The sequence below is a fragment of the Meles meles genome, chromosome 7 (assembly GCF_922984935.1).
Source record: "Meles meles chromosome 7, mMelMel3.1 paternal haplotype, whole genome shotgun sequence".
NCBI lineage: Eukaryota > Metazoa > Chordata > Mammalia > Carnivora > Mustelidae > Meles > Meles meles.
In genome coordinates, this window is record NC_060072.1 from 123,874,433 (window position 1) to 123,898,783 (window position 24,351).

The following is a 24,351-nucleotide window of genomic DNA, read 5'->3' on the forward strand; positions in this document are numbered from 1 at the left end:
AGGGCTTTGATCTGGTCTCAAAGCTCAGCAGATGGTCTGTCTTGGTGAATATTCCATAGGCTCCTAAAAAAATCTCTTTTATATATTGGGTAAATGTCAGTTACAGTAGTGTTGTTCAGATCTTGTGTGGCCTTTTGACTTACCTGTTTGCTCTACCAGTTACTGAGAGACAGGTATGTGATCTGTGCTGTGTAACATGCTGCTCCAAAACTGAGGAGCTTCAAACAATTTACTGTAAAATCTTTTTCAGTCCTCTGTGCCTGTAACAAACCACCCTGAAACTTAGTAACTTAAGATAATTTATTTTATCACTTAAGGTTCTGTGGTTTGATTGGGGGTGCACTAGACAGTTTTTTTTTGCTTGGAGTCTCTCACATGTGATTACAGTCCGATGTGGAGTGTGGCCAAGGTCATCAAAGGGTCCCTTGGACTGGCCTCCCAACTGTGTAAGACCATAGAGGTTCATCTATGTGATAGTGTAGGTCAGAATTTCCTTCCTTTTTAAGGCTGAAATAATACTCTCTTGTTCATATGGATCCCATTTTGTTTATCCATTCAGCTTTGATGGACATTTAAGTTGTTGCTACCTTTTAGCTATTGTGAATAATCCTGCTTTCAACAGAGGTTTACAAATACCTGTTTGCGTCCCTGCTTTCACTTCTTTTATGTATACCTGAGATGCAGACTTGGTGGATCCTACAGTCATTCTGTTTAGCTTCTTTCTTTTAAGCATAAATGAATAAAAACATTCATCTGCTCTAATGTTCACAGCAATTTTTTGAAAAATTTTCAGTCCTGTTGAAATTCTTAGTGTTTTTTGTAATGCTTAATTTTTACCAACATTTATTTCTTTTCTATATCCTGAATTCCTTTCTTTATCAAAAGATAGTATTAAGGAGCACCTGAGTGGCTCAGTGGGTAAAGCCTCTGCCTTAGCTCAGGTCATGATCTCAGGGTCCTGGGATCGAGCCCCGCGTCGGGCTCTCTGCTTGACAGGGAGCCTGCTTCCTCTCTCTGCCTGCTTCTGCCTACATGTGATCTCTGTCAAATAAATAAATAAAATCTTTAAAAAAAAAAAAGATAGTATTAAAATACTAATGTGAACTATTAAATTAGAATGCGATTTAATTTTTCTACTAGTCATGTTTCGTTCCTTGAAAATTTTTCTGGTTATTAATATTAATTTATTACAACCTGCCATATTTTAATCTTCTAAAGCTTGTCCCAGATACCAAAGAGCTTATTTGTAAATTTTTTAAAAATTGAGGTACAATTGATACATTACATATATTAGTTTCAGATGTATAGCTTAGTGATTTGATATTAGTGTGCTTTGTGAAATGATCCCCACAATAAGTATAGTTAATATCTGTCACCATACATAGTCACAAATTTTTTTTGCTTGTGGTAAGGACCTTTAAGATCTACTCTTACCGGGGCATCTGAGTGGGTCAGTGGGTTAAGCCTCTGCCTTCAGCTCAGGTCATGATCCCAGGATCCTGGGATCGAGCCCCACATCTGGCGCTCTGCTCAACAGAGAATCTGCTTCCCACCCCCTGCCCCCCTGCCTGACTCTGCCTACTTGTGATCTCTGTCTGTCAAATAAATAGTCTTAAAAAAAAAAAAAAAGATCTATTCTTACCAATTTTTAAGTATGCAGTGCAGTATTAACTGTGGTCACCATACTGTGCATTACATCCCAGTGGCTTATTTTATAATTGAAACAGACTATTTGAAGATGATAACATAAGTGTGAATGTGTTCTAAAGCTCTCCATATTTACGCCTCCCGGCCACATCTTAGTCACATTTTACATGTTTTTCTTGTGTATCCTTTAACTTAACGATTGTAGTTATTTTTACTATTTTTGTCTTTATAAGTGATTAATCTACTATCTTTACTATATATTTACCTATTCGAGTGAGATTTACACTTTCATATGTTGTTACTAATTAGCCCCCTTTACAGCTTAAAGAAGGCCCCTTAACATTGCTTGTAAGGCTGGTTTAGTGGCGATGAACTCATTTAGTTTTGCGTGTCTGGGAGATTCTCTGCTCTAATTCTGGATGATGACTTTATGAGGTAGAGTATTCTTGGTTGGAAGTGTTTTCTTGCAGCACTTTGAATATATTATGCTCTACCCCCTTTTGTCCTGCAGAATTTCTGCTGAAAAATCTGCTAATAGGTACACAACAGATGGTTTTTCTTTTGCTGCTTTTAATATTCTCTCCTTGTCTTCACCTTGTGATATTTTAATTAGAATTTGTCTTGGTGTGGGTGCATGTAAATTTTTGAGGTGATTGCTATACACTTTCCCAGCAGCTGTACAATTTTACATTTCCAGCAATGAAGGGTTCCATTTCTCCACATCCTAGCCAGCACTTACTACTTCCTGTTATTTTTGATCATAGCCATCCTGATGGATATGAAGTGGTATCTTAATGTGTGTGTGCTGTGTGTGTGTGTGTGTGTGTGTGTGTGTGTTTTAAGATTTTTTTTATTTGAGACAGAGAGAGAGCATGAGCAGTGGGAAGGGGCAGAGGGAGAGGGAGAAGCAGACTCCGTGCTAAGCAGGGAGCCCAACGCTGGGCAGGGTTGGGGAGGGGTGCTGTCAAAGCAGATGCTTAAATGACTGAGCCACCCAGGCATCCCCTTATTGTGGTTTTGATTTGCATTCCCCTAATGACTAGTTATGTTAAACATCTTTTCATTTGCTTATTGGCATTTTATGTGTGGTCTTCTATTCAAGACCTTTGCCATTTTTAGTGGTTTTTTTCTTGTTATTTTGGAGCAGTTCTTTGTATATTCTGGATATCAATCATTATCAGATTAGTGACTTGCAAATATTTCTCCGATTCCACTGGTGATCTTTTCACTCTGTTGATAGTATCTTTGCAGAAAAGTTTTTAATTTTGATGAAGTCCAGCATGTACCTATTTTGTTCTTCTGGGTTTTTTGTTTTGTTTTGTTTTTGTGTGTGTGTGTGTGTGTTTTGCCTATGCCTTTGGTCTTGTATCCAAGAAATGATTGCCAAATCCAATATCATGAAGCTTTTCCCATGTGTCTTCCTCTGGGAGTTTTATAGATTGAGCTCTTAAATGTACATCTTTGATCCATTTTGAGTTAGTTTTTGTATGTGGTATAAGGTATGGGTCCAGATTTAAGGCTTTTTTTTTTATCGAATGGTCACAAACTGGATGTGAATAGAATGTGGAATTTGCTGGTTTGTTAGAAACCTGGTGAAAGCCTAGGATATACATAAGACGCTATTTTCATGCAACTGACGTTGCTGAGTGTTAAGGGAATGCAGAGTTGTTGCAGTGAGGTTAGACATTTTAAGTAAACTGGGAAAATGGGTTGAGGGCTTGAGTGGAGACCTGGTCACTTGCGCTAGACCTCGTTAGAAAATTTCAGCATTTATGAATATTCTGATCACTTATGTTTTATTTTTCTGACCAGAGTAGTTTTGTGTATATATTCTTTTACATTTAAATATGTTCATTATATTTAACTTTGGACAATGATGATAGCTGCATAATAAATTGAAATCTTACTCGAGTCTCTAGTTTTACTAAGCTCTTAACTCCTGTGGAGGAAAAAAATGAACTGAACTTACTAGTACTGAAAAATCAAAAGGGAAACATGAGTGAAGTTCCGAAGTACGTGTAAGTTTTCACCTTTCTCAGGGATTGAGGAATGATCTGAAAGCAGCTTTGGATAAGATCGACCAGCAGTACCTCAATGAGCTTGTGGGTGGTCAGGAACCTGGAGAGGAAGACACACAGAATGATTTGAAAGTTCATGAAGAAAACACCACAATTGAAGAGTTAGAGGTAATCTTTACACCCACCTGATCTCATTTCCCCATCACATCCTTCATTTCCTGGAGCAGATGCTTGATTTGATCGCGTTGTTCAATTCAGAGCACGCTGCTATGGGCTGTGGTCATTACAAAGGCCCTTTTTATAAAAAATTTCTTGCTTTTATTTATTCACTCCCTCTTTCCTCATTCTCCACTCACATTACCCTACTCCCTGCCTTCTGACATATTTGATGTGCATCCTCTTATTTGTTGGGGATCTTTGTAAAGCCAGTAGTATTTTGTGTGCTTATGTTTTTAATATACATAAATGATACTATACTGCGAAATTTTTCTTTTAAATGTTTCTTTTTTTCCACTTGGAACTATAGTTAAGATCCTTCTTTGATGCTTTATGTATATCTGAACCTTTGATTTTTAATCTTTAATGCTGCATAGCATTTCCTGCTTTATGGCATTCACTGCCTTTTACTTTTTGTTCCCTTATAATGAGAGCTGGATTTCTCCCAGCTCCCTATTACTACAAACAACTTTGTGATGAATAGTCTTGTACGTAACCGCTGTGGACTCAGAAGCAGGATGGTTGGATTTATCTATGTGTAACTTGTCCAAGTACTGTCATGTTGCTCTCTGGAATGGCTATACCAGTCTGCACCCCCCTCAAAAGTGTGTGCGTGCCTTTTATTCCCACAGCACTGCCAACACTTGGCAGTATCTTGCTTTTTAATTTTTCCCAATATGTTGAATGTGGAATGATATATGTCATCCTAATTAAACCATGTTGTACTATCAAAATATCTCGCTCGAGCAGAAATTATGGCTTAGTTGAAAGCTTCTACTGCTTAGTAAACAGAAACTGTTATTTTTCTGTTTCTTTTCATTCCTGGCTATGCTCTTCGTGAGATCATAGTTGTTTTAGTTGTGGCCCTCCTCCCAACCCCCAGCACCTCTCTATAGATCCTAAATTTGACAGAAATAGTGTGAATAACCATTTCTCGCTTTTTTCTTAAATAGCTTTATTGAGATACTCACTTTACAACTTAACCATTTAAAATGTACAGTTCACTGGTTTTTAGTATATTCACAGATTGTTGTAACCATCATCATGACCTAATTCTAGAACATTTCTGTTCCCTTAAAAAGAAATTTATCCATTAGTTCCCTAAGCCCCTCCCCCCCTTTTTTGTCTTTTGATTGATAAAAGATACCTTCCTGTCTAAATTTCAATGATAGATTGGTGTTTTCTTCTTTTTTAACTTACCTAGAAGTTCCTTTGGGTTTCTTAAAAATAGAAATTAGTATATATAATAAATATATATATATAAAGATATATATAAATATAATAAATACATGTTCAGACTGGTGTTGAGAGCAACTATTCAACTGTTGGTCTTCACTAATGAACAGAAGCGTTGTTTTTCTGCAGGCATTGGGAGAGTCTTTAGGAAAAGGCGATGATCATAAGGACATGGACATCATTACCAAGTTCCTTAAGGTATGTACTTTTAGGCCTAGGAAAGGGTTTGGTTTGGTTGGTTGAAAACTGTTGTTTAATTTTTGGATGATTTAAGGGTTAAGGACTGGAAAGGAAATCCCTCAATAAACATGTTTTGCATGTATACAGTTTATGATATTGCTCTGCACTGGCATTTGGAGGTTAATCAAAGGAGACGTGTATTTACTTCACTGCAGCACTTTAGAACTGACTTGTCAATGTAAACACATAGAAAAGAGTCACAGCAGTGGAATGAACAAGAAGTTGGGGAGAGTTTAAAATTTTTAAAAAACATTCCAGGAGGGAGTGCAGTGAGGGGAGTATTTCACTTTTATGAGTGGTGATGACAGTAAGGAGAGGAAGGAGGTGGGAAGACCTTGGCTGTGGAAAAAAGCAAACCCATCAGCAACCTTTCAGAGACTGTTCATTTTCTCAGTTCTGCAGATAGCTGCATATTCCTGCTGTGATGAGTTCAATCCATCTTTCTCCTCAGCATTTCTTGCTTTACTGGTTTAGGTAGAGTATGTGCAAATGCCAGATTCATTTTTAGCATTTATTCACAAACCATTTGTGTTCAGGCCAAGAGATTAAAATGCAAGAAGTTCTTTTATTTGTATTAACAGTTTAATACAACATATTAGTCATCAAGATTCTCAGTCTATTGAAGATATGGTATGGAATTAGATAAGCTTGGGAACTAGTGTGAACTAGAATTTTCCTCTCTGAGTGACAGCCTCTCCTTATAGGGGGTACCCATAGGTAATGCCAGTAGGGGGATTTGTCTTCCGCCACCTTCCCTGTGTACGTGCCTCTAGGAATGGTGCTCTTGATGTGTTTGAACCCAGGGGGCCCCAGGGTGGTTTTCCAGGGCCAGGTGGAGGGGTTATAGTTTCTTTATTTCTGTTCTTCATTTTCCTTCTTTCTCCTTTAGTCACGTGCTTTAGTGGAAGTATTTAAACTCTACTACCAAAAGCAGAAAGTCCAAATAGAGGTGTACCCCATTTTATAGTGCTTAGTTTTATTGTGCTTTGGAGATAATGCTGTTTTCTTTGGTGATCATTTTGTTGTCGTTTGGTTTTTTTGTCTTCCTATAAATGGATGGTTTGTGGCAGCCACGTGTGGAACAAATGTACTGGCACTGTTTTTCCAGTAGCATTTGTTCACTTTGTGTTTCTGTGTCACATTTTGGTGATTCTTGCAGTATTTCAGACTTTTTCATTGTTACTATATTTGTCATGGTTAATTGTGATCAGTGATTAGGACATGAAAGCTCAGATGATGATTTGCATGTTTTAGCAATAAGGTATTTTTTAAGGAGGGAGGGGGAGAGGAAGAGCGAGAATCTCAGGGAGGCTCTATGCCCAGTGCAGAGCCTGATGCGTCTCATGACTCTGAGAGTAGACCTGAGCTGAAGTCAAGAGTCAGATGCTTAACCAACTGAGCCACCCAGGTGCCCCAGCAGTGAAGTATTCTTTAATTAAGGTATATACTTTTCTTTAAGACATAGTGCTTTCGTACACTTAATATACTCTGTTACAGTGTAAACATAACTTTTATATGCATTAGGAAACTAAAAAATTCATTTGACTCACTTTGTTGTGATGCTTGCTTTATTAATCTGGTGGTGTGGAACCAGTCCTGCAGTGTCCATGGGGTGTGCCTAGAGCACAGCAACCTACTTGGAAGATTAAGTATCACAGCACAGTAGGTATTATGGCAAATGAATCTAGGTGGGTTGAATTTTAGTAGAAATACAAGTAAAGTTTATTTCTGTCAAAGTTAGCTATGAAATTTGAAATTTGATAGTTGTTAGTGGGAAATTGTTTGCATTAGGAATGAATATATATATATATAGAATATATATATGTAAATATAGAATAGGGAAGTTTGTGACTTGTCAAGGCACTACAGACATACATGTCATAGATGACAAAATAAGCACAAATAGTTCTTCAGTTAAATATTGATGCTATTTTAATTAGAAAAAAATTAACTTTAAAGATGATAATACATTGTTCAGTGTGTTAGAGAACCTTTAAACCTTTTGAACCACTGGGTGGCATCATAGTCTAAATTTACCCATTCTTTCAACAGTTTCTTCTTGGTGTTTGGGCTAAAGAATTGAATGCCCGAGAAGATTACGTGAAGCGCAGCGTGCAGGGCAAACTGAACAGTGCTACTCAAAAACAAACCGAGTCCTATCTCAGACCCCTTTTCAGAAAGCTACGGAAAAGGGTAAGGTTCCTTGAAAAATGCTTTTACATAACTGATTTTTTTAAAAAACAGACTATCTAAAGTTAGTATAAATGTCAGTCTATAATTATACACAGTAGCTGCCATAAATAGTTACACTTCTTTTTCTTTTCCAGAATCTTCCTGCTGATATTAAAGAATCCATAACAGATATTATTAAATTCATGTTGCAGAGAGAATATGTAAAGGTACATTACCATGCTGTACATCACTATCGTGGTTATGAGCTTATCTAGGTTGTGTATGCGTAATACGTTCATTTGATGTGGAAGTATTTTACATAGGAGCTTTAAGAATAAATGTGAAATGAATTAGTAGTAAAAAATGAAACAAAACCTTTATTTTCTAATTCATTGTCAGCTTTATTACTAGGCGTTGATAATAAACTTTCCTGACAACACTGGTTTTTTAGTCATTTTTAAGATAGGTATAAAGATTCTTCAGAGCATGAACTGGATATAGGCAATGTTCATTTCATGAATGGGATTTGATTTCAAAGATTGTCCAAGATTATGGCTTAGAACAAATTTTCCCATAGAAACAATGTTATGTAGATTAGTTTCCCAGGCCAGCTATAAAAGCCTACTTAATCCGTAATATAGCTGAACTATTGTACTAATGATACAATGGAATTTAACCACCCTTTATACTTGTATGAGAAAATGTTCCAAGTAAGGCTGCTAGAATTCATCTCTCCCATTTCAGAACAGCAACAATAGCAGACCCCTTGTTAGGGAAGACTTTTCCGCCTGCCCCAGTGTCTTTGTAGGCAGTGGTAGGGGGAAAGAGGTCCCGCAGCCCAGCGCTCCTGGAGTGGAGTTCAGGAAGGGGAGTGGGAGTCCGTCACTTGCTGCAGGGAATGGAAGGAGAATGGCTGCTGTCCCAGTAGTGGGGATTGGAAACGTGCCCCTGCATCTGGCCCATCAGCAGAGTCTGAAGAGGGAGGCTTCTAGTGGCAGTGCCTCTCAAGAGTGAGGAGGAGGGAGTTTCAGCGCAGTGGTTCCCCTGTCCATTCCAGAGCCATTGGTGGGGCTCTGGCAGAAAAGTGGGGAATGCCAGGGCTTACTCCTATACTCGGAGTATCTGTAGTAAACAGAGGGTTGCCTGGCATGCCTCCCGGCTAGAACCTTGTGCTGATGAGGTGAACGTAGTGTTTTTACTCCCTCTGAGAGCCAGTTTGTTTTATCAAAGGAAATGTTTTTGTTTTGTGCCTATAAATTTTATTCCTGGGTAGTTTCTGTTAGTTGCATGGTACTTAGTAAGGACAGTTGCCTTGGAAGGGATGGATAAGGTCACCATCGCTGCAGAAAGAAATCAGATCACTTGCCTACTAGCAAGCATGCCTTCCCTCTTGTTGCTTTTTCCATTTTTATATTTGAGAAGCAGGTGAAAGTTTATTTTATGTAAACTGCAGAAGAACCAAGAGATTTTAATAACCTATTTGGACAGCTTTCTTGAGAAATTTGGGAGACTAAATATTAGAAATTGTATCAGTTAATAACCAGTGTGAAAATGGACACAAGTCAGAATCTGATAAGTGTGTAACATGCTCTTTACAATTAAGCTTTGTAAAACCGAGTAGCGCAAATTCAAATTTGCCTTCAGGGCAGAAGATGATCTTCTAGTTAGCCTATTTGTGGTACCTGATTTTTAAAATCAACTCTGCGTATCAATCGTGTATTTGATTTTTAAAAATAAAATCTCTTCAAAACCTGGCTATTTGAGCTTCTCTGATACCCTAGGGGTCTTTCAGAATTTACTTGATTTCTGTTTTATTCTTTTTTTCCTCCTCGGTAGCCAGACTTGGTTTAGAAAAAGAGCTGTTTGTCTTCATTGGTTTCTGTCTTTACATTTTGTAGCTTTTATTTTAAGGTTCTTGGCAGGTGGGAGGTGCAGAAGGGCCAAAGTGAAACGATCTCATCCAGTAACTATTCAGCTCAAGGGCTAGTATTTAATCTCTGTTTACACATCTGCTGTGGACCCTGTGTGATAGTCCCAGCTCACAGAGCCGTCCCCGCCCCGCCCCCGCCCCCCAGCTTTCAGAGGCAGACAGTGGATATAGTTGCAGATTGGATTCTGGAAAACCAGTTAGCCTCCATCTCCATGTGACCACCTGTAGAGAAGACCGGGTCTAGAGGAGACCCAAACTAGAGTTGCATCAAAGTACCTACCTGGTAATTCCAGATCTGAAATGTATTAATTGCAGGGGCACAAAGGCTGCAAAGGAATGTTTGTCTTTTTACTCACAGGATTAGCTTTGGTTTCTGGTTTTCCATGGATATTTGTGGTCCTGGGCAGGGCAGTCCTGACACCTCATATTTTAATTTCTTTTGTTTGAATAATGGAAATGATAATACTTGCAACATGCCCAAGAGATGGATGAAAATTGTGTTGTAAGGGGCTGGGAAATACTTCACAAATTGGGACCAACCCAGTATTTTGTTTTTCTGATCTCTTAAACTTTTCTTTTTAGGCTAATGATGCTTATCTTCAGATGGCCATTGGAAATGCCCCTTGGCCCATAGGTGTCACCATGGTTGGTATCCATGCCAGAACTGGCAGAGAAAAGATTTTTTCTAAGCATGTCGCACATGTTTTAAATGATGAAACACAGCGGAAATATATTCAGGTAAGCAACTGGGATGGAGAGAAGTTGCTCTGGAGGTTAACGTTCTGCAGTTCCCAAACTGTCAGTTTTTGAGAGCAGGAGAAGAATTGTAGCAGATTGGATATAATGTGACAGGACACAAGTCCACTTTTTGTAAGTACTTAAACTTAAGACCTCTTCACAGAATAGAAGAGAAACCTTGTAAGTGTCGTATACGATGCAAGACAGGGTGAGACGTTGTGCTTTAATTCCCTCAGCGTTGAAATAATGCTGTTTCATTCAGCTTTGGGAGTTTGGTGAAGAAGGACAAATTTAGACTGTTTAGCAGTAAATCTCATTTTGTCATTTTCCAGATAGATTTAATATCTACTGGGCTAAAAAGAAGGTATGAATAGTAAAAATCCAGCTTTAATGAAAAATTATTTTTCAGTAACATTTAATGACACTTCTTGACACAAACAGGGTGAAAGGGTTAATAGTTTATTTTCTTACGGTCCTCTTTGCCTCACATAAACTTGTTTGCGTTATTGTTGGGTAAAACTTTTCTCCTTAGAGGGAGAAGAAAGTCAACTGTTATGCCACTATTGCCAAATTGTCAAAAATCCAGATTCTGTCTGTATAAGGACTTGTGCCAGATGCTAATTCTAAAGTTTGAAGATGATACTCGGGAAGTTTACTTAAAATGTAAAATTTGCTTAGAATGCATAACGTGCTTTCAGATTTTGTGCCAGACAGCAATTATTACCATATTCATGAATTATCTTGTTATGTGACTTCAATTCCAAGTGCTGAAGATTAACTTGTGCGTCATGCTTGATGCCTTATTCATATATATTAGCATTTTCAAATAGTTCGACTTGACTCCCTAGTATGAATTGTAGAATTTATAGAGTTCAAATATACTTGTTGAAGTTCAAAGACCTTTCCGTTTTTTAATAACCACTAGTGACTGTATTGAAGGCAAAAAGCTTTTATTTCAGTGGGGGAGGGGAAGGTCGTTTGGCTTTAACAATAGAAAACAGTTTCCGATGATTAAATTTGCTAATTGTGTTCAACTGTACCATGGCCAAAGCCAGAGTGTGTGTAAAAGTTCATATAACAACATAAATTGTCTCAGGGACAGCTTTTAGGTCTTTCAATAGCATGATTTCCACTTCCTCACAAACTGATTTTCTTCTTAAAAATATATCTAACCTTTTTAAAGATTTCTGGTTTATTTTTGAAAGCTATATAATGACCTGTTCTTCCATTGGTCTTCTTTTTCAACTCTTCCCTTCCTACTTAAAAAAATCTTCCTTTTTTTCCCAAGATGATTAGGGAAAATTGGTAAATATACTGAACTTTAGGAGGATGTTTGACCTAAACCTAATACTTTTCTCATGGACAGATGTTGATATGCTAATACAGTCAGGTAGACACATAGCGGGTTGAGTGCGGGATGCCTCAGGACTCAGTAATGGATCCGTGACTCTTTGGATGGATGCCAGTGAGATATCATGGGGTTCTTAGTCACTCAATCCTGTCCTGTTAAAACATTTTAATGACTGATTTGGTTGACTCTATTTATAGAGAGGTTTATTTATCAGATTTATGGACAATAAGGGTAGGGTGTGGGTTAAGGTGGAAAAGGACATTGGCATTCCAGCAGTTCTCGACAGACTGAAGGAAAGAACAGATGAAAAAAATACAATATGTAGCAAGAATGACCATAAAAAAAATTGGATCCAGGGAACTGGTTGCTTGAATATACAGTCTCAGCAATGTAGATATGAAAAAGGATTAGGGAATTTTGTAGGCTACACATGCAGTAAAATTAAGAGTATGATATGACCGGTCCAGAATCTAATGGTGGCTTATGCTACATTATTAGACATAATAATTTAGGTGTAGGTTCCACAGGCAAGAACATGGTTTACTGTTACATACTCAGAGTCTAGAACAGTTTCTTACTCAGTGGTGCATTCTCAGTAAATATTTGCTGATGGAATGAATATTGTATAGGACCAGAAATGTGAAAGTCTTGTTACTTTTGTAGTTCTTGAAGGAAAGGAGACTGTTGGTGGGGGATCTGAGCAAGAGACCTGTAGATAATGGTGGATCTTTTCTGGCAGAAAACGGAGTAAACTTGTCCTACAGTTAAGGATCAATTGAAGTAATAGGAAGGAAGATGCATTTTTTAAAATCAGTGCAAGAAAACAGTGATTTTCTTTTTATTAAACTTTTATTTTGGAATAATTACAGATAAACTCACAAGAGGTTGAAAAATAGGACAAAGAAGCTTTTTAACAGAAGTGCCCTGAGACAGGAGTAGAGCCACTGGGAATATGTGAGGGAGATCCCTGCCGCTTGATGTTTGCCAGCGTCAGGTTAATTATTGCTTTTTGCTCCTTGGATATCTTTGATTCTGCTCTGCCATTTTTCCTTGAGGCCATTGCTTAAACATAAGGTTGCAAGCTCACATGCCCCGACAGTCAGTAGTGAGTGAGCCGAGTGTGTAAGAAACACTTGAGCCTCTGTCTTGTTTTCCTACTTCTCATATAGGCAAAATCGAAGCAGTATTTCATTTTGTCTCAACTCGTCATAACGGGACAGTGGAGGCTAGTGTGAGGCGTCAGCTGATGCATGACCCTCACCGGTGCTGGAGTTACTTCAGCCTGTTGTTCCCTTGGAGGGATAATAGTAGTGCTCCATCTTCCACTTTCTTTTTAATATGCGAAATATCTTAATTTTTTCCAAAAAAATTGAATGGTTCTATTTTTAAAATAGTGGCACCAAATTAAAGTAGCATTGTGTATGGACAAGTAAAATGCTGATTTCTGATGTCTGTGGTGTGAATCAGCTCAAGGCCAAAAAACACTGCCATCTCCACATGGGAGTTTTATGAAATTCTTGATGGCAATGAACGGAGTCATTTGCTAAGGTCTTTTGAGTCTCTCTCCTGTTACTTTGGTGTTTAGGGGAGGTGGATTTGGACTCTCCTTAGAAAAGGAACACTTTAAATATATTATTTGAAGATTAAGTCAGGGGTTGACAGATTTTGTCTTAAAGGATCAAATAGAAAATACTTGAGGCTTTGCATTTCCCAGGTGTCTGTTGCACCTCTTGGACCCGGCAATCGGGGTGTGAAAGCAGCTGGTGGCTGCAGTCCAAGAGTGCTGTACTTAGGAAAGAAGCGGGTGGCCGGTGGACCCTAGTTCGCTGACCTCCCGTAAACTGCCTGACCCACACGTTTCCTACTTTAAGATACTGGCGGAGTAGGCAGTAATGGAAATTCTTCAATAGGGTAACTATTTCTACTAAATTGAGGTACAGTTAACCTATCAAAGGCAGTGAGTGTGTGAGGTGTACTCATCTTCATTGTACAGCTCAGTGATTCTTGGTGCATGTAATAATTTATCAAGACAGAAAACAACATCTAGATGCGGAACATTTCTAACGGCACCCCAGAAGTTTGTTCATGCCTTTTCCCGGCCCAAGTCCTCCTGCCATCAGAAATAACCAGTCTTCTGACTTGTGTTACTATAGGTTAATTTACCTGTTTTGGGACAAACAAAATTCCATCTAGTTGGAATCTTAGATGTACGGAATAATTATTCTTTTATTTAGAAATCCTGGTGAGAAATATCTGTGTTAGAAAATACGGTTGAAAACAATTCAAGGGGCTATTTTATTGTACCATGATTTCATCTTTGGGTTTTATGTAAGCCTTTGTAGAATTTAAACTGTGAAAGTTGTTTGAAGTGTTCTCTTGCTCACAAAAATTAAACACACCACAGGGAGGGCTTTTTCACCATGCAGATCAAAGAAAAGCTGTATAGTTTATTAGCTAGCCTCAAATCTGGGGTTAGAGTTAAATTGGTGTTAGTAACTTTAAGAACTTTGTTTTTTTGCCAAATAAAGATGTAACCTTTGGCCCAGATTTGGGTAAAGCTTTCATACAGATTATAGTAAGATGTTGGTATTGAGAGACTTCATAATTGAGTCATTTAAAGACATCTCTTGAAAAGGTTCACGTCTTGGGCATTCTTTACTTGTCTGTGAAGATGAGGAGGAGGAAGAGCTGAAATGCACACCGGGTGGCTGTTTGCTCTGCAGGTCACTCTCCACTTTTCCTCACCTTGTCCTGTGCCCCCAGAAACCTGGCTTTTATGAACATTGACAGGCTCCCTTTTCTTGCGTCCGAGAGGGGTAGGCAGTGATAGGGACAGGAAGGCATTTTGTAGGTGGCAGAAGCACAATTTGGGGTATTTATTTCCCTGCCTTCCTCCCTGTGGGGTCACTGAGGGTTGATGGCACCTCCTACCCAGGGCTGTAGCTTCTCCCGGATGGCCATCGGCACACAGTTACCCACTCTGGGCTTCGGTTAACTACCCCTTTCCTTGCCTCTCAGAGCACAGGGTGGCTACTGCTTCCCAGTGTTGGTAGTTATAGGGTACCGTACTGTCTCCTGTTGGTCCCACGTCCTGCCCATTCCATGCCTTTGTAAAGTTCTGGGAAATACTACCATCGAATTTTCAAGTTTGAGTGTGCTTTTTGTTTCCTGCTGGTAACTGCCCGATATATCTAGATTAATTGATCTGTGTACTGTGTTAGAATAGATTTCTCTGGGGATTAGATGATTAAGGAGTAATAATTCATTCTGAATAATTTTTCTTAGAGTCGCACATTATAAAAGGCAAATGTCCTATAGCAGTCTCTGACAGTTGTTTTCTGTAATCTCAGTTAGTAAATTCTCTAGTAAAGACATCAATCCAACATTTTCTGTCAGTTATTTCAATCCGTATTTCAAGTTTTGGGGTATATATAACATTTGCCAGATGTATTTGTTCATGGAACATTTGTAAATTTATAATATATTCATGTATTGCCCAAAATGATAAAACAGACACTTGAGTCACTGCACTGAGTGGGCACAACTGGAGCCACACATTGAGTAGACAGTCTCATGGTTAGCTGGTAAACAGTCCCTGAGTGTCAAAGCATATGTCACACTTGCGTGTCATGTGGCTTCATGCTGCCTCCTGGCATTGTTGGCTGTGACCTACCATTTCTTAAAGGCAGGTTATTGTGTGATATTTTACTGTTTACCCATTTAATGTTTCTGCCATATTAAATTTTTAGAAAAAGATACTGCTAGTATTTATTGACCGCATACATCACCTTCTAAGATCATAGAATACCAGTGTTCAGTGGAAACACATTTGGGGAATGCTGATCTAAGCAGTGCCTGTTTTCTTCTCAGCTGGCAACTGAACTGATAGCAAACAGACATTTAACTTGGGGTACTAAATCTTCTATTTCTCAACTACATGCTTGAGAAAAAAGATCACCCTGTACTGGGAAAGCCTGGTAATCAAATAAAGGAAATCTTCCCCCAGATGGGTCATTTAGTAAAAAATTTTTACCTAACTTAGCTAAGCAGGCAAGTGCTGTTTTTAAAATGGAGTTCTCACTTGTGATTGTACTGTGTTACTTTCTGTGAAACGTTGAGCCTGTGAGCTGGAAATACGTTCTCTTTTTTTTTTAAGATTTTATTTATTTATTTGACAGATTACAAGTAGGCAGAGAGGCAGACAGAGAGAGGAGGAAGCAGGCTCCCTGCGGAGCAGAGAGCCCGATGCGGGGCTCCATCCCAGGACCCTGAGATCATGACCTGAGCCGAAGGCAGCGGCTTAATCCACTGAGCCACCCAGGCACCCTGGAAATACGTTCTCTTAAAGAAGCATTCAGACAAGTGAAAAATGAGTGCAGCTCTGCTTTTTACTGTGAGCCAGAGAGGCACCCTGAGTTAACCAGTTTTGTTTTGGTGTCCATTAAGTTCTACAGATACTGAAAAATTTTATACTTTTGATACTTGCAGCGGGACTTTCCATCATCCCAGGTAGTGAGGTCCAGATAAGTTATTTAAAAGGCTACAGTGAGTTATTTAGATGAAAGCGCTTTTAATGATCTTGTGTGAAAAGAATTCCTGTAGACAATTTTTGAGGGATTGGCCTTTTTATGCCAAACTATGGGTGTTAGTTGAAATTGTAGAAATTAACTTCTCATTACTAAGTACACGTTTTTTTGAATATTCTATTTTAGGTCAAGTGAGTATTCCTTCAGTCCAAAGTCAGGCTTAATTCTTAAGTGTCTCATGTTAATTCATTCCTTATCAGAACTTCAGCAGCTCATTGACAGAATTTTAAATAGGAAGAAAATGTCACTCAGCTAAGATCTTACTTTTCACATTCTTGGGCTATATCACTAGACGGATCTGTGCTTTCATTTTCAAGACTTTGTTCTTAGAGTATAGACTAGTGATAGGGACAGAAATAATTGATGAGATGAAATGTCTTCCTTGTACTTCAGTACAGAGATTACTTAAGAACAGTAACAAAATCTTCCTTAAGTCCTAGTAACTAATGAGAATTTATAAACTAAAAGGCAAGTCTAGCCAAAGAATTGTGATTGTAGTTGGTTTAGTTTTAAGAAGTTACTGTTTTCTGCAGTAATAAAAAAAAAAATGGTCCTTTTTTAGTGGCTGCAGGTTGATATAATGGTTCATTGATTTTTTTATCTGGGTATAAACAGCTTTCATTATGGAGAATTTGTATCCTGTATCATGTGCTATAATACACCAGACTGTATCTGTATTTGATATTTTTATACTTTATGTAGAATATTCTGTAACACTTTCAATTCGGTTTTTGGAAAATTGTGAAATAAACAAAATTTACCATGTTCATTACTTTTAAGTGTACCGTTCATCAATTAGACTTTTATTCAAATGCAGGTATTTTTCTCGAAACATACTGATGAAAATAGTTTGGTTAAATTTGTGTGGGGAGGAGTCATTAAGAAGCCATTAATGTAAACTATAGAATCTGGAGGGATCAAGATGTGGGGCTCTTTGGCACTTCTTCTAAAAGGTCAGACATGGGATGGGGCTGAAAATGAGGGAGTTGCTGAGAATTAGGATAAGTAGGCCAGAGAGATTCCTTCTTCCTTATCCAGGTGGGCTCTCCTGCCCTTCTCTGGCAGAAAGCAGTTAACTTCTTAAAGGGTCTGTACTGTTCAGGAATGGTGACATGCCTTAGTGAAAAGAGGAAACTTAACTGAGAGCCAGTGTATTGGCAGATGAGCTCTGTAGTTCCTGTTCTCCCTTGATTCCTGTGATGCTGGAAGCTGCTTTCCCACTCGGGAATTTAGAGGATTCTCTGTGAACTGACTCAAGAAAAGATTGGCAGTTACTTAACGTTCAGTATTCCTCCAATGAAAAAAACTAGCTTGCTGCCATATTGTCTCCGAATGAACCTCCACTGACAGGACCTGCCTATTCAGGGAGTGTCCCCTAGCTCTTCAGTGCCTTATTTGTAAATATGAATGTTCACCTAGGATCATCAGACCTTTAGAGGAAGTTTACAGTGTGAAAGAGACCAAAATAAACCCTAGAAAACAAGGAATTCAGAGAAAGAAGAACAGAAAAAAAAAAAAAAACTTCAATTAAAAGCTTGCTTAATATCCTTAGCTAAGGCTGTGACCATGAAATAAGAACAGTACGCCACAAAGAAGAGTCAGAGAATCAAAATTAGCTTTTAGAAATTAAATATTATAACAGAAATTCAAAAGTTAAAAGGGTTGGAAGGATAAGACAATGAAGGAGTCATTCTAGAAGATCTGCACTATTCAGATTCCAGGAGAAAGTGAACAGAGAAATTGGAGAGTAGGAAATAAAGACTAATGCAGAAAAACTTCCCAGAGCTGAAAGATCGAAGTGTCTAGAATGAAAGCTCACTGAATACATAACAAATGAGGATGAAAGCTCTCACACCAAGACCTAATATAATGAAATACTGGAAGACCAAAAATTAAAAAAAGGACTTGAAATGCTTTGGGAGAAAAGAAACAGGTCATTTACAGGGACTCAGGGATTCAAATGCCATCATACTTCTCATTAACAGTTCTGGAAGCTGGGAGACAGTGAGAGAGTACCTGTGTCATAGTAAGGAAAATAATTTTCACCTCATTTACATTCTTGTTTGAACTATCCGTTAAGTGTGAATATAGGCTGAAGATGTTTTCAGATGAGTCTCAGAATGTGACCTCTCACATATCCTTCTCCGGAATCATTGTTAACATTTATATCGTGCTCACTGGATGCTTCACTTCAGGACTTGGGAGCAGCAATATGAGGTTGATGGTATAATTTCTCTGTTTTACAAGTGGAGAAACTGAGCTATGGAGAAGTTCACAGGTTACCCAGCCAGGAAGTGGCGGAATGAGGATTTGAACCTAAGTCCATGGTGTTAGACTGCCTCTTCTTGAGGACGTGCTCCACCACCATGACAGAGGGAAACAGAGAGATCCAGGAAACAAGATCCAGGACAGGAGCGGATCAGAAGGAACTGCCGGCTTGGAGGTGAAGGGATGCACTAGGATAACAGCAGTACAAGGAGCTCCGGAATTCATTTGTTCTAGGCTGGAACAGAGAGAGGGCTCCAGGAGAAAAATGGAACAGGTTTAATACCTGTTCTCTTTGGCCATATTGAGCGTAGTCTACTGGTGAAAAGTGAATTGGTGGTATCTCCATAAACAAAAAGAAAAATATGAAAGGAGATATTGTCATGATATGCTACATGGCTCTGCTTTGAATAACATTTATGTAGACAGTATGTGGTAAATCCTGAATGTTACATACACTAGGAGTTACGATTGGGGAGAATGGGGAAGAGAATTGCGTTTAGGTGTGTGTGCCTGTGCAGGGCCAGTGCGTGTGGCGTAAGAGGATTCAGTCTCAGCTTTCACAGTAGGAAGTCCGTAGAGACGATTTTGAGACAAGAAAAATCAGGCACTGTCAATATCAGTAAATACCAGAAGAAACAGGAGATTTAAAGTGGTTGCCTCTGGGGTGCTGGAATTAGGGACTGGAAAGTGTGAGGCAGAGGACTGTTATCATTTAAGAAGCATGTGACTTCAAAAAATAATTGTGTGTATACAAAATATGGCGTTATTTTTCTGTCTCAGCCCATAACCTTTGTGTCAGCAAACCTTGTGGTTCTGGATGCAGAGTCTGTCTTTGGTCTGGGCCCTTCTCCACACTATCACTGCTGGCCCCTGGGCTCAGTCACCAACCTCTCTTACCTGGATTACTACAGCGTCTCCTGACTGGACTCTGAGCTTGTATCCTTGTTCTTTTTTCTCTTTTTTTAAGATTTTATTTTTAAGTAATTTCTACACCCAACATGGGGCCTGAACTTAGAACCCTGGGATCAAGATTTGCATGCTCTACTGACTGAGCCAGCCAGGCGCCCCATATCCTTGCTCCTCTTCAGGGTCTGCACAGCACCCAGAGCGAGGCAGTTGAAGTATGAATCAGATTATGATGCTCTCTTGCTCAGAGCTCTGCAGTGGTTTCCTAGTTCCCTTGAAGTAAAAGCTCAAATGCCCTTCTGGCCACTCCCCATATCCACACACACCCTTCCCTGCTGTATTTTTCTCCATCACATTTATCATCTAATATTACGTGTCTTACATACTCCTTTTGTTTCTTGGCTGTGTTCCCTCATTAGAATATAATCTTAATGAGTGTGGGGATTTTTATCTGCTTTGTTCCCATATTCTCAGCTGAAAACAGTGCTTGGCACACTGTAGCCCCTGAATAAAGATTCTTAAATAAATGTATTGCTTTCATGGAAAAAAATTACATTTAAAAATGGCACCAATTTTTAGGAAGCTATTTGCAATAAGCTAAGCTAAGCAGTTTGTTGTCTGACTGGTGTAAGCATCCTCGAGCAATCGGAAATGGAAATCCCAGGGGATCTAATTGAAAAGATTTTTTTCCAATTTGGAAAATAACCATATGCTGTCCTGACATTACACCCCTTGAAAAACGTGTGCTGCGTACTGTCAGTCCCTACTGCAGAAGTGGGTCATGATGTTTTGTGGTAACCATTTATGACTCAGACTGTTGACTTTCACAATCTTTTGGCAGCTGAGATTTCAGACAGGACACTGGTATTTATTTTTAAATCCTAGAATCTGCTTAGTGAGGTTAAGTAAGCATCGCAGATATCTCCTATGAGGAGCCAGCAGCCAAGATTCCATTTCTTACAGGGAACACCACCTCCAGCAGTCTGAACACCAGTTGGCCTCGTATTGGCTTCATAATCCTTGGTGTGTTGCGGCTGCCTAAGGCTGCTTGCATTTCGTTGGCGCGGTCTTTCTCAGCCCTCTGCCTTCTCACCTCTTCGTTCAGAAAGTATAAGATGCCACACGAGTGCGATCACCTACATTTCCATGGCTACAGATCACATGGGTGCATGCACATGGTTAGAGTTCCCAGCGGGAGGGTCTTCATCCTGAAGCAAACCCCGATCACGGGGGCCGACCGCGAGAAGACGTGAGTGAGGAGCAAGGTGAATGACACGGTCTCTCTCTGCACTGCCTGCAGATGTCTCTTTGGAAGTCAGCTGAGACATACCCTTACTCCACACTCCCGCTTCTTAAGTTAGCACCGTGTGGCTACGCTTTGAATCTACAAAAGACTTCAAGTGAGTTGCTTGAAAACCATGCTCCTCAGCTGTTGGATCTGTTAGGCTGTAGCTCCGTGTATATTTGAGGGGATGTATACTTGTGTTCAGTTAACTGTGGCACCAAAGAGATTTCGCAGGGACTTTTGTTGTTGTCATTATTGATTTCCTGAGTGTAAGTGTTGTTTGCATACTTTCGGTAATTACAGAGCAAGAGTTCTAAATGCATGATGGTGACTTGGGTCCCTGTTACGTCAGCAGGCCTTTCCAGGCTGTGTTTTGCCCTTCCTCCTCAGACTTCCAGATACGCCCATGATAGCCACACACTGCTTTTCCTGCTAGGCTGTGAAGCTCTTTCTGTTTTAAGAGCAGATGCTATTTCATTGTATTGTTTTGAGGAAAGATACTGAATCCTGACAGAATCCTAGTTAAGTAGCAGGCAGTGCGCTGTATACATTTTCATATTCAGTATCCGGTAGAGCTCTGACTGAAGCCAGCCTTTGGCCTGTGATAGGATTTCATTGTTCTCGTTACTGTGATAGGAACTGGGTGGCTTCAGTTTTTGCAAACCCAAGGTGAGAAACCTTAAACTAATTTGTGCCAAACAATACCTTGTGGGTCATTAAAATGAAGTGCCATTATGTTTGGTGGTGATGGTTTATGTATAGATCGCAATAAAACATTGGGCAGAGCATCTCCTTGTAAAAGCTTGTAGACTGGTAGATGAGAGTGAATAGGATCCATTGCTCTTGGCGGAGCTCTTCCAGAATTGCTCTGGAGAGATCTGTAGTGACATGTTGCAGGTTTCTACTCTTGTCCCTCTCCTCCTGTTGGTGAATTTGGATAATGACTTAGGGGTATGTTTGCTCAGTGGTGGATGAGAAAGCCGAGAGGAATAACTAAAAGCCAGATGCCAGCTAAGGATGTTGAAAGATCACAGAAGGATCTGTGAAGGGTGAGCTGCAGGGGGCCGAATGAATTCTAATAGTGGCAGTTCTTGTCATCAATTCCCAAGTCTCTACAAAGTTAGATTGGTGAAGAACTGGCCACACTGCAGAAGAGAGACAAGCACTTGAAATTTGTGAGATCCCGAGTGTCTTAGTTGCTTGAAAAGAACCAGAGCCTGGTGACAGATGCCAAAGGTGTAGAACAGAGGCAGTATGGGAGTCCTTGGACTGAATTCTGAAGGAATAGCTGGGTTAGGTTTGGGATGCTGTACTGTGCTCTTACACTTATATTAGAATGTTTTTATCATGTAATACTTGGTAATATAAAGGAATACATGTAATATATAAGTTATGAAATAAACAAAAAATATATCTAAAGACTGGTTCCCAGCTTAAGAACAAGAATGTTCTGAAGAACATTGACTGTTTTCCTCCTCTACCCCAGAAGTAACTGTTATTCTGAATTTGCCATTGCTTTGCCATTTCAGAAGTAATTCTTCCATGCTGTGTGTATTTATAAGCCATGTATTGTTTAAAATTGTTTTTCAGTCTTATTAAAATGACATTATACTTACAAGCCTTTGCTCCTTGCTTTTTACGTTCAGTATTGTTTCTGAGATGCATGTATTTCAGTTCTCAACCAGAATCCCTCATCATCAGAATTCCTGCATGGAACACAGAACATCTTGTGTGTTTTCTCAGTTCTCGCAAGGATGGTCCATATGCAGCACTTTCTAGATGCACTGGAGAGCTGCCGTCTGGGTACCTACCGTGGGTGCTCGAGAGCGGCACTTTGGGCTTCACTCTCCGTTGGAACCCACTGGAGTTCTAGTTAATACTAAGTTAATACTAGTTAATACTAAGTTTACTGCTGTAAAATGTTCCATGTGTGAGCATAGTAAAGCTTACTCATCTCTTCTCCTCTCATGGATGTTTGGGTTGTTGCCAGCACTTTAGTTGTGGACAGTTTCGCTCTAGTTGTATGCATCTTGGGTGTGTGTGAACAAACATTTCTCTCTGTGTACACCTGGTTGATGTTGCTGGCGTTCTGCGTTTTCATGGGGACATTGTTAAACCTGTGAGTAAAACGAACGGTGATTCAGAATAGTTCATTCAGCTCTATCATAACCGGTCTTTATTCTTATAATCTTCTTAGGGATTGAAGAGATTAATGACCATTTGCCAGAAGCACTTTCCTACAGATCCATCAAAATGTGTGGAGTACAATGCACTGTGAAGTCTGTGAATGGTGTCGAAGTAACGGGAAACTTGAGTGGACGTGGCGCAGACTTCTGGAATTACCAGCAAGAGTGAGGGAAGAAGAGCAATGAACGCGGTTTCCTGTGTTTGAGTTCTACCTGATCCTACTCTCACAGTGTTAAGAAACGGTGTTGGCGCTGTCGCATCTGCTGCAAACTGATTTTTGTGTCATTTACTTTAAATAGTCAAAAAATTAAGTTCTGAAAACTTCTTCAAATTTAAATGTGTAGACAGCTGTCCCAGAAGGGGGTCTAAAATGATGTCTTCCCTCTAGACCTGCAAGCTGGCAGTTAGATACCTGAAAAGGAACATTTGAGGATGGACTTAATTCTTTCTGTAAAATATGGTAATTTTCACATTGTCTTTTATGTAGCATTTTTAAAAGATATTTTTATATATTTCAATGAAAATATGGAACCATTTAATGAAACTTTATAGTCCTTAAATGTTGCTGAACTTTTGCCATCTTGCAGTAGAGTTGGAATGTAAATATTACTACTGTTCACTCAAGTGTTGTTTTTCTTGCATTTCAAGGCTTGCTTTTACCTTCTAAGGAGTGTAAATTTTAGTATTTGTCATCTCTCGGGACAGAAAGAATTAAAAGGAAATCATGATTTGAAAAAGATGGTATACGATACCAACGGAAGTTTAAGTTAAGGAACCCCAGTGCATCAAAGTTCAAGGTGGGGCAGTGGATTGTCAAGCCAGCCAAGGATGGAGATGTTGGGACACCACTAGTTCTTCCCAGACTAGGACTGCTGGCGAGTCTCCCCGTCGCAGGGTCTGTGGTGGGCTGCCGCCCCTGGCTCTGTGCCACCGGGCAGAGGGACAAGGGCCCGGGATTCCGGTCCCTGCCTGACCCAGTAGGGCACGGGTCTGAGTTGGCCCAGATGAAGACTTCCGGATCTCACAGTGTCCTATGCAAATAACAGTGATGAATCGCTGCGGTCTGCAAGCTGCGAGGACTCGGTTAATAGAGGAAGGTGGGTGAAGGGAGCCGACCTGCCCAGGTGGAGCGACAGCGTCGGATAGCAGTAAGGGGAGTGCTCCCAAGGCAGCATTGCCGAGCTGGAGATCCCAGCTCTCCCCCCATGATTGCGTGACCCTGGGCATGACTTAGCCTTTCTCCGCTTCATTTCCCCATCTGCAGGCGGTCGTGAGGAATTGGAGTGTATACCTCAGCACGCCGTTGTGGTGTTCAAGTCAAATAAAACGCTTAGCACTCTGCCTGGCAAATGAGAGCTCAGCCAGTACTGGTTCTTGTGTCCTTGTTCTAGAGTGTTGCCACAGTAGCGTTCCCGAGCCCTGTGCCTAGGGACGATGTGTGCTCAGGTCATGGGGACCCCGGTGACGGGGTGGTGGCAGCAAGAGCTGTTGGGGTAGGAGCGGTTACCAAGTGGGGACAGTGTCTGGGCTCTTGACGGCTCCTACTTTTCAGCCAGTTCAGAATTGAAAGG

The 24,351-nt window shown here is 39.8% G+C and overlaps 1 protein-coding gene across 6 annotated transcripts in view; it reads left to right on the plus strand.

Moving 5' to 3' along the window:
* Positions 1–24,351, plus strand: part of PRPF18 (pre-mRNA processing factor 18) — a 69,508-nt gene that overhangs the window by 41,975 nt on the left and 3,182 nt on the right. For 5 of the 6 annotated variants that reach the window (XM_046011112.1, XM_046011110.1, XM_046011111.1 and 2 more), the window contains 6 exons: positions 3,687–3,833; positions 5,247–5,315; positions 7,410–7,550; positions 7,685–7,756; positions 10,042–10,197; positions 22,791–24,144. In XM_046011112.1, the coding sequence (XP_045867068.1) occupies positions 3,687–3,833; positions 5,247–5,315; positions 7,410–7,550; positions 7,685–7,756; positions 10,042–10,197; positions 22,791–22,871 (666 nt within the window). In that variant the 3' untranslated portion in view covers positions 22,872–24,144. Of the gene's footprint in view, positions 1–3,686; positions 3,834–5,246; positions 5,316–7,409; positions 7,551–7,684; positions 7,757–10,041; positions 10,198–22,790; positions 24,145–24,351 lie in introns of those variants that run through there. The other variant, XR_006819580.1, reaches the window with a different exon arrangement.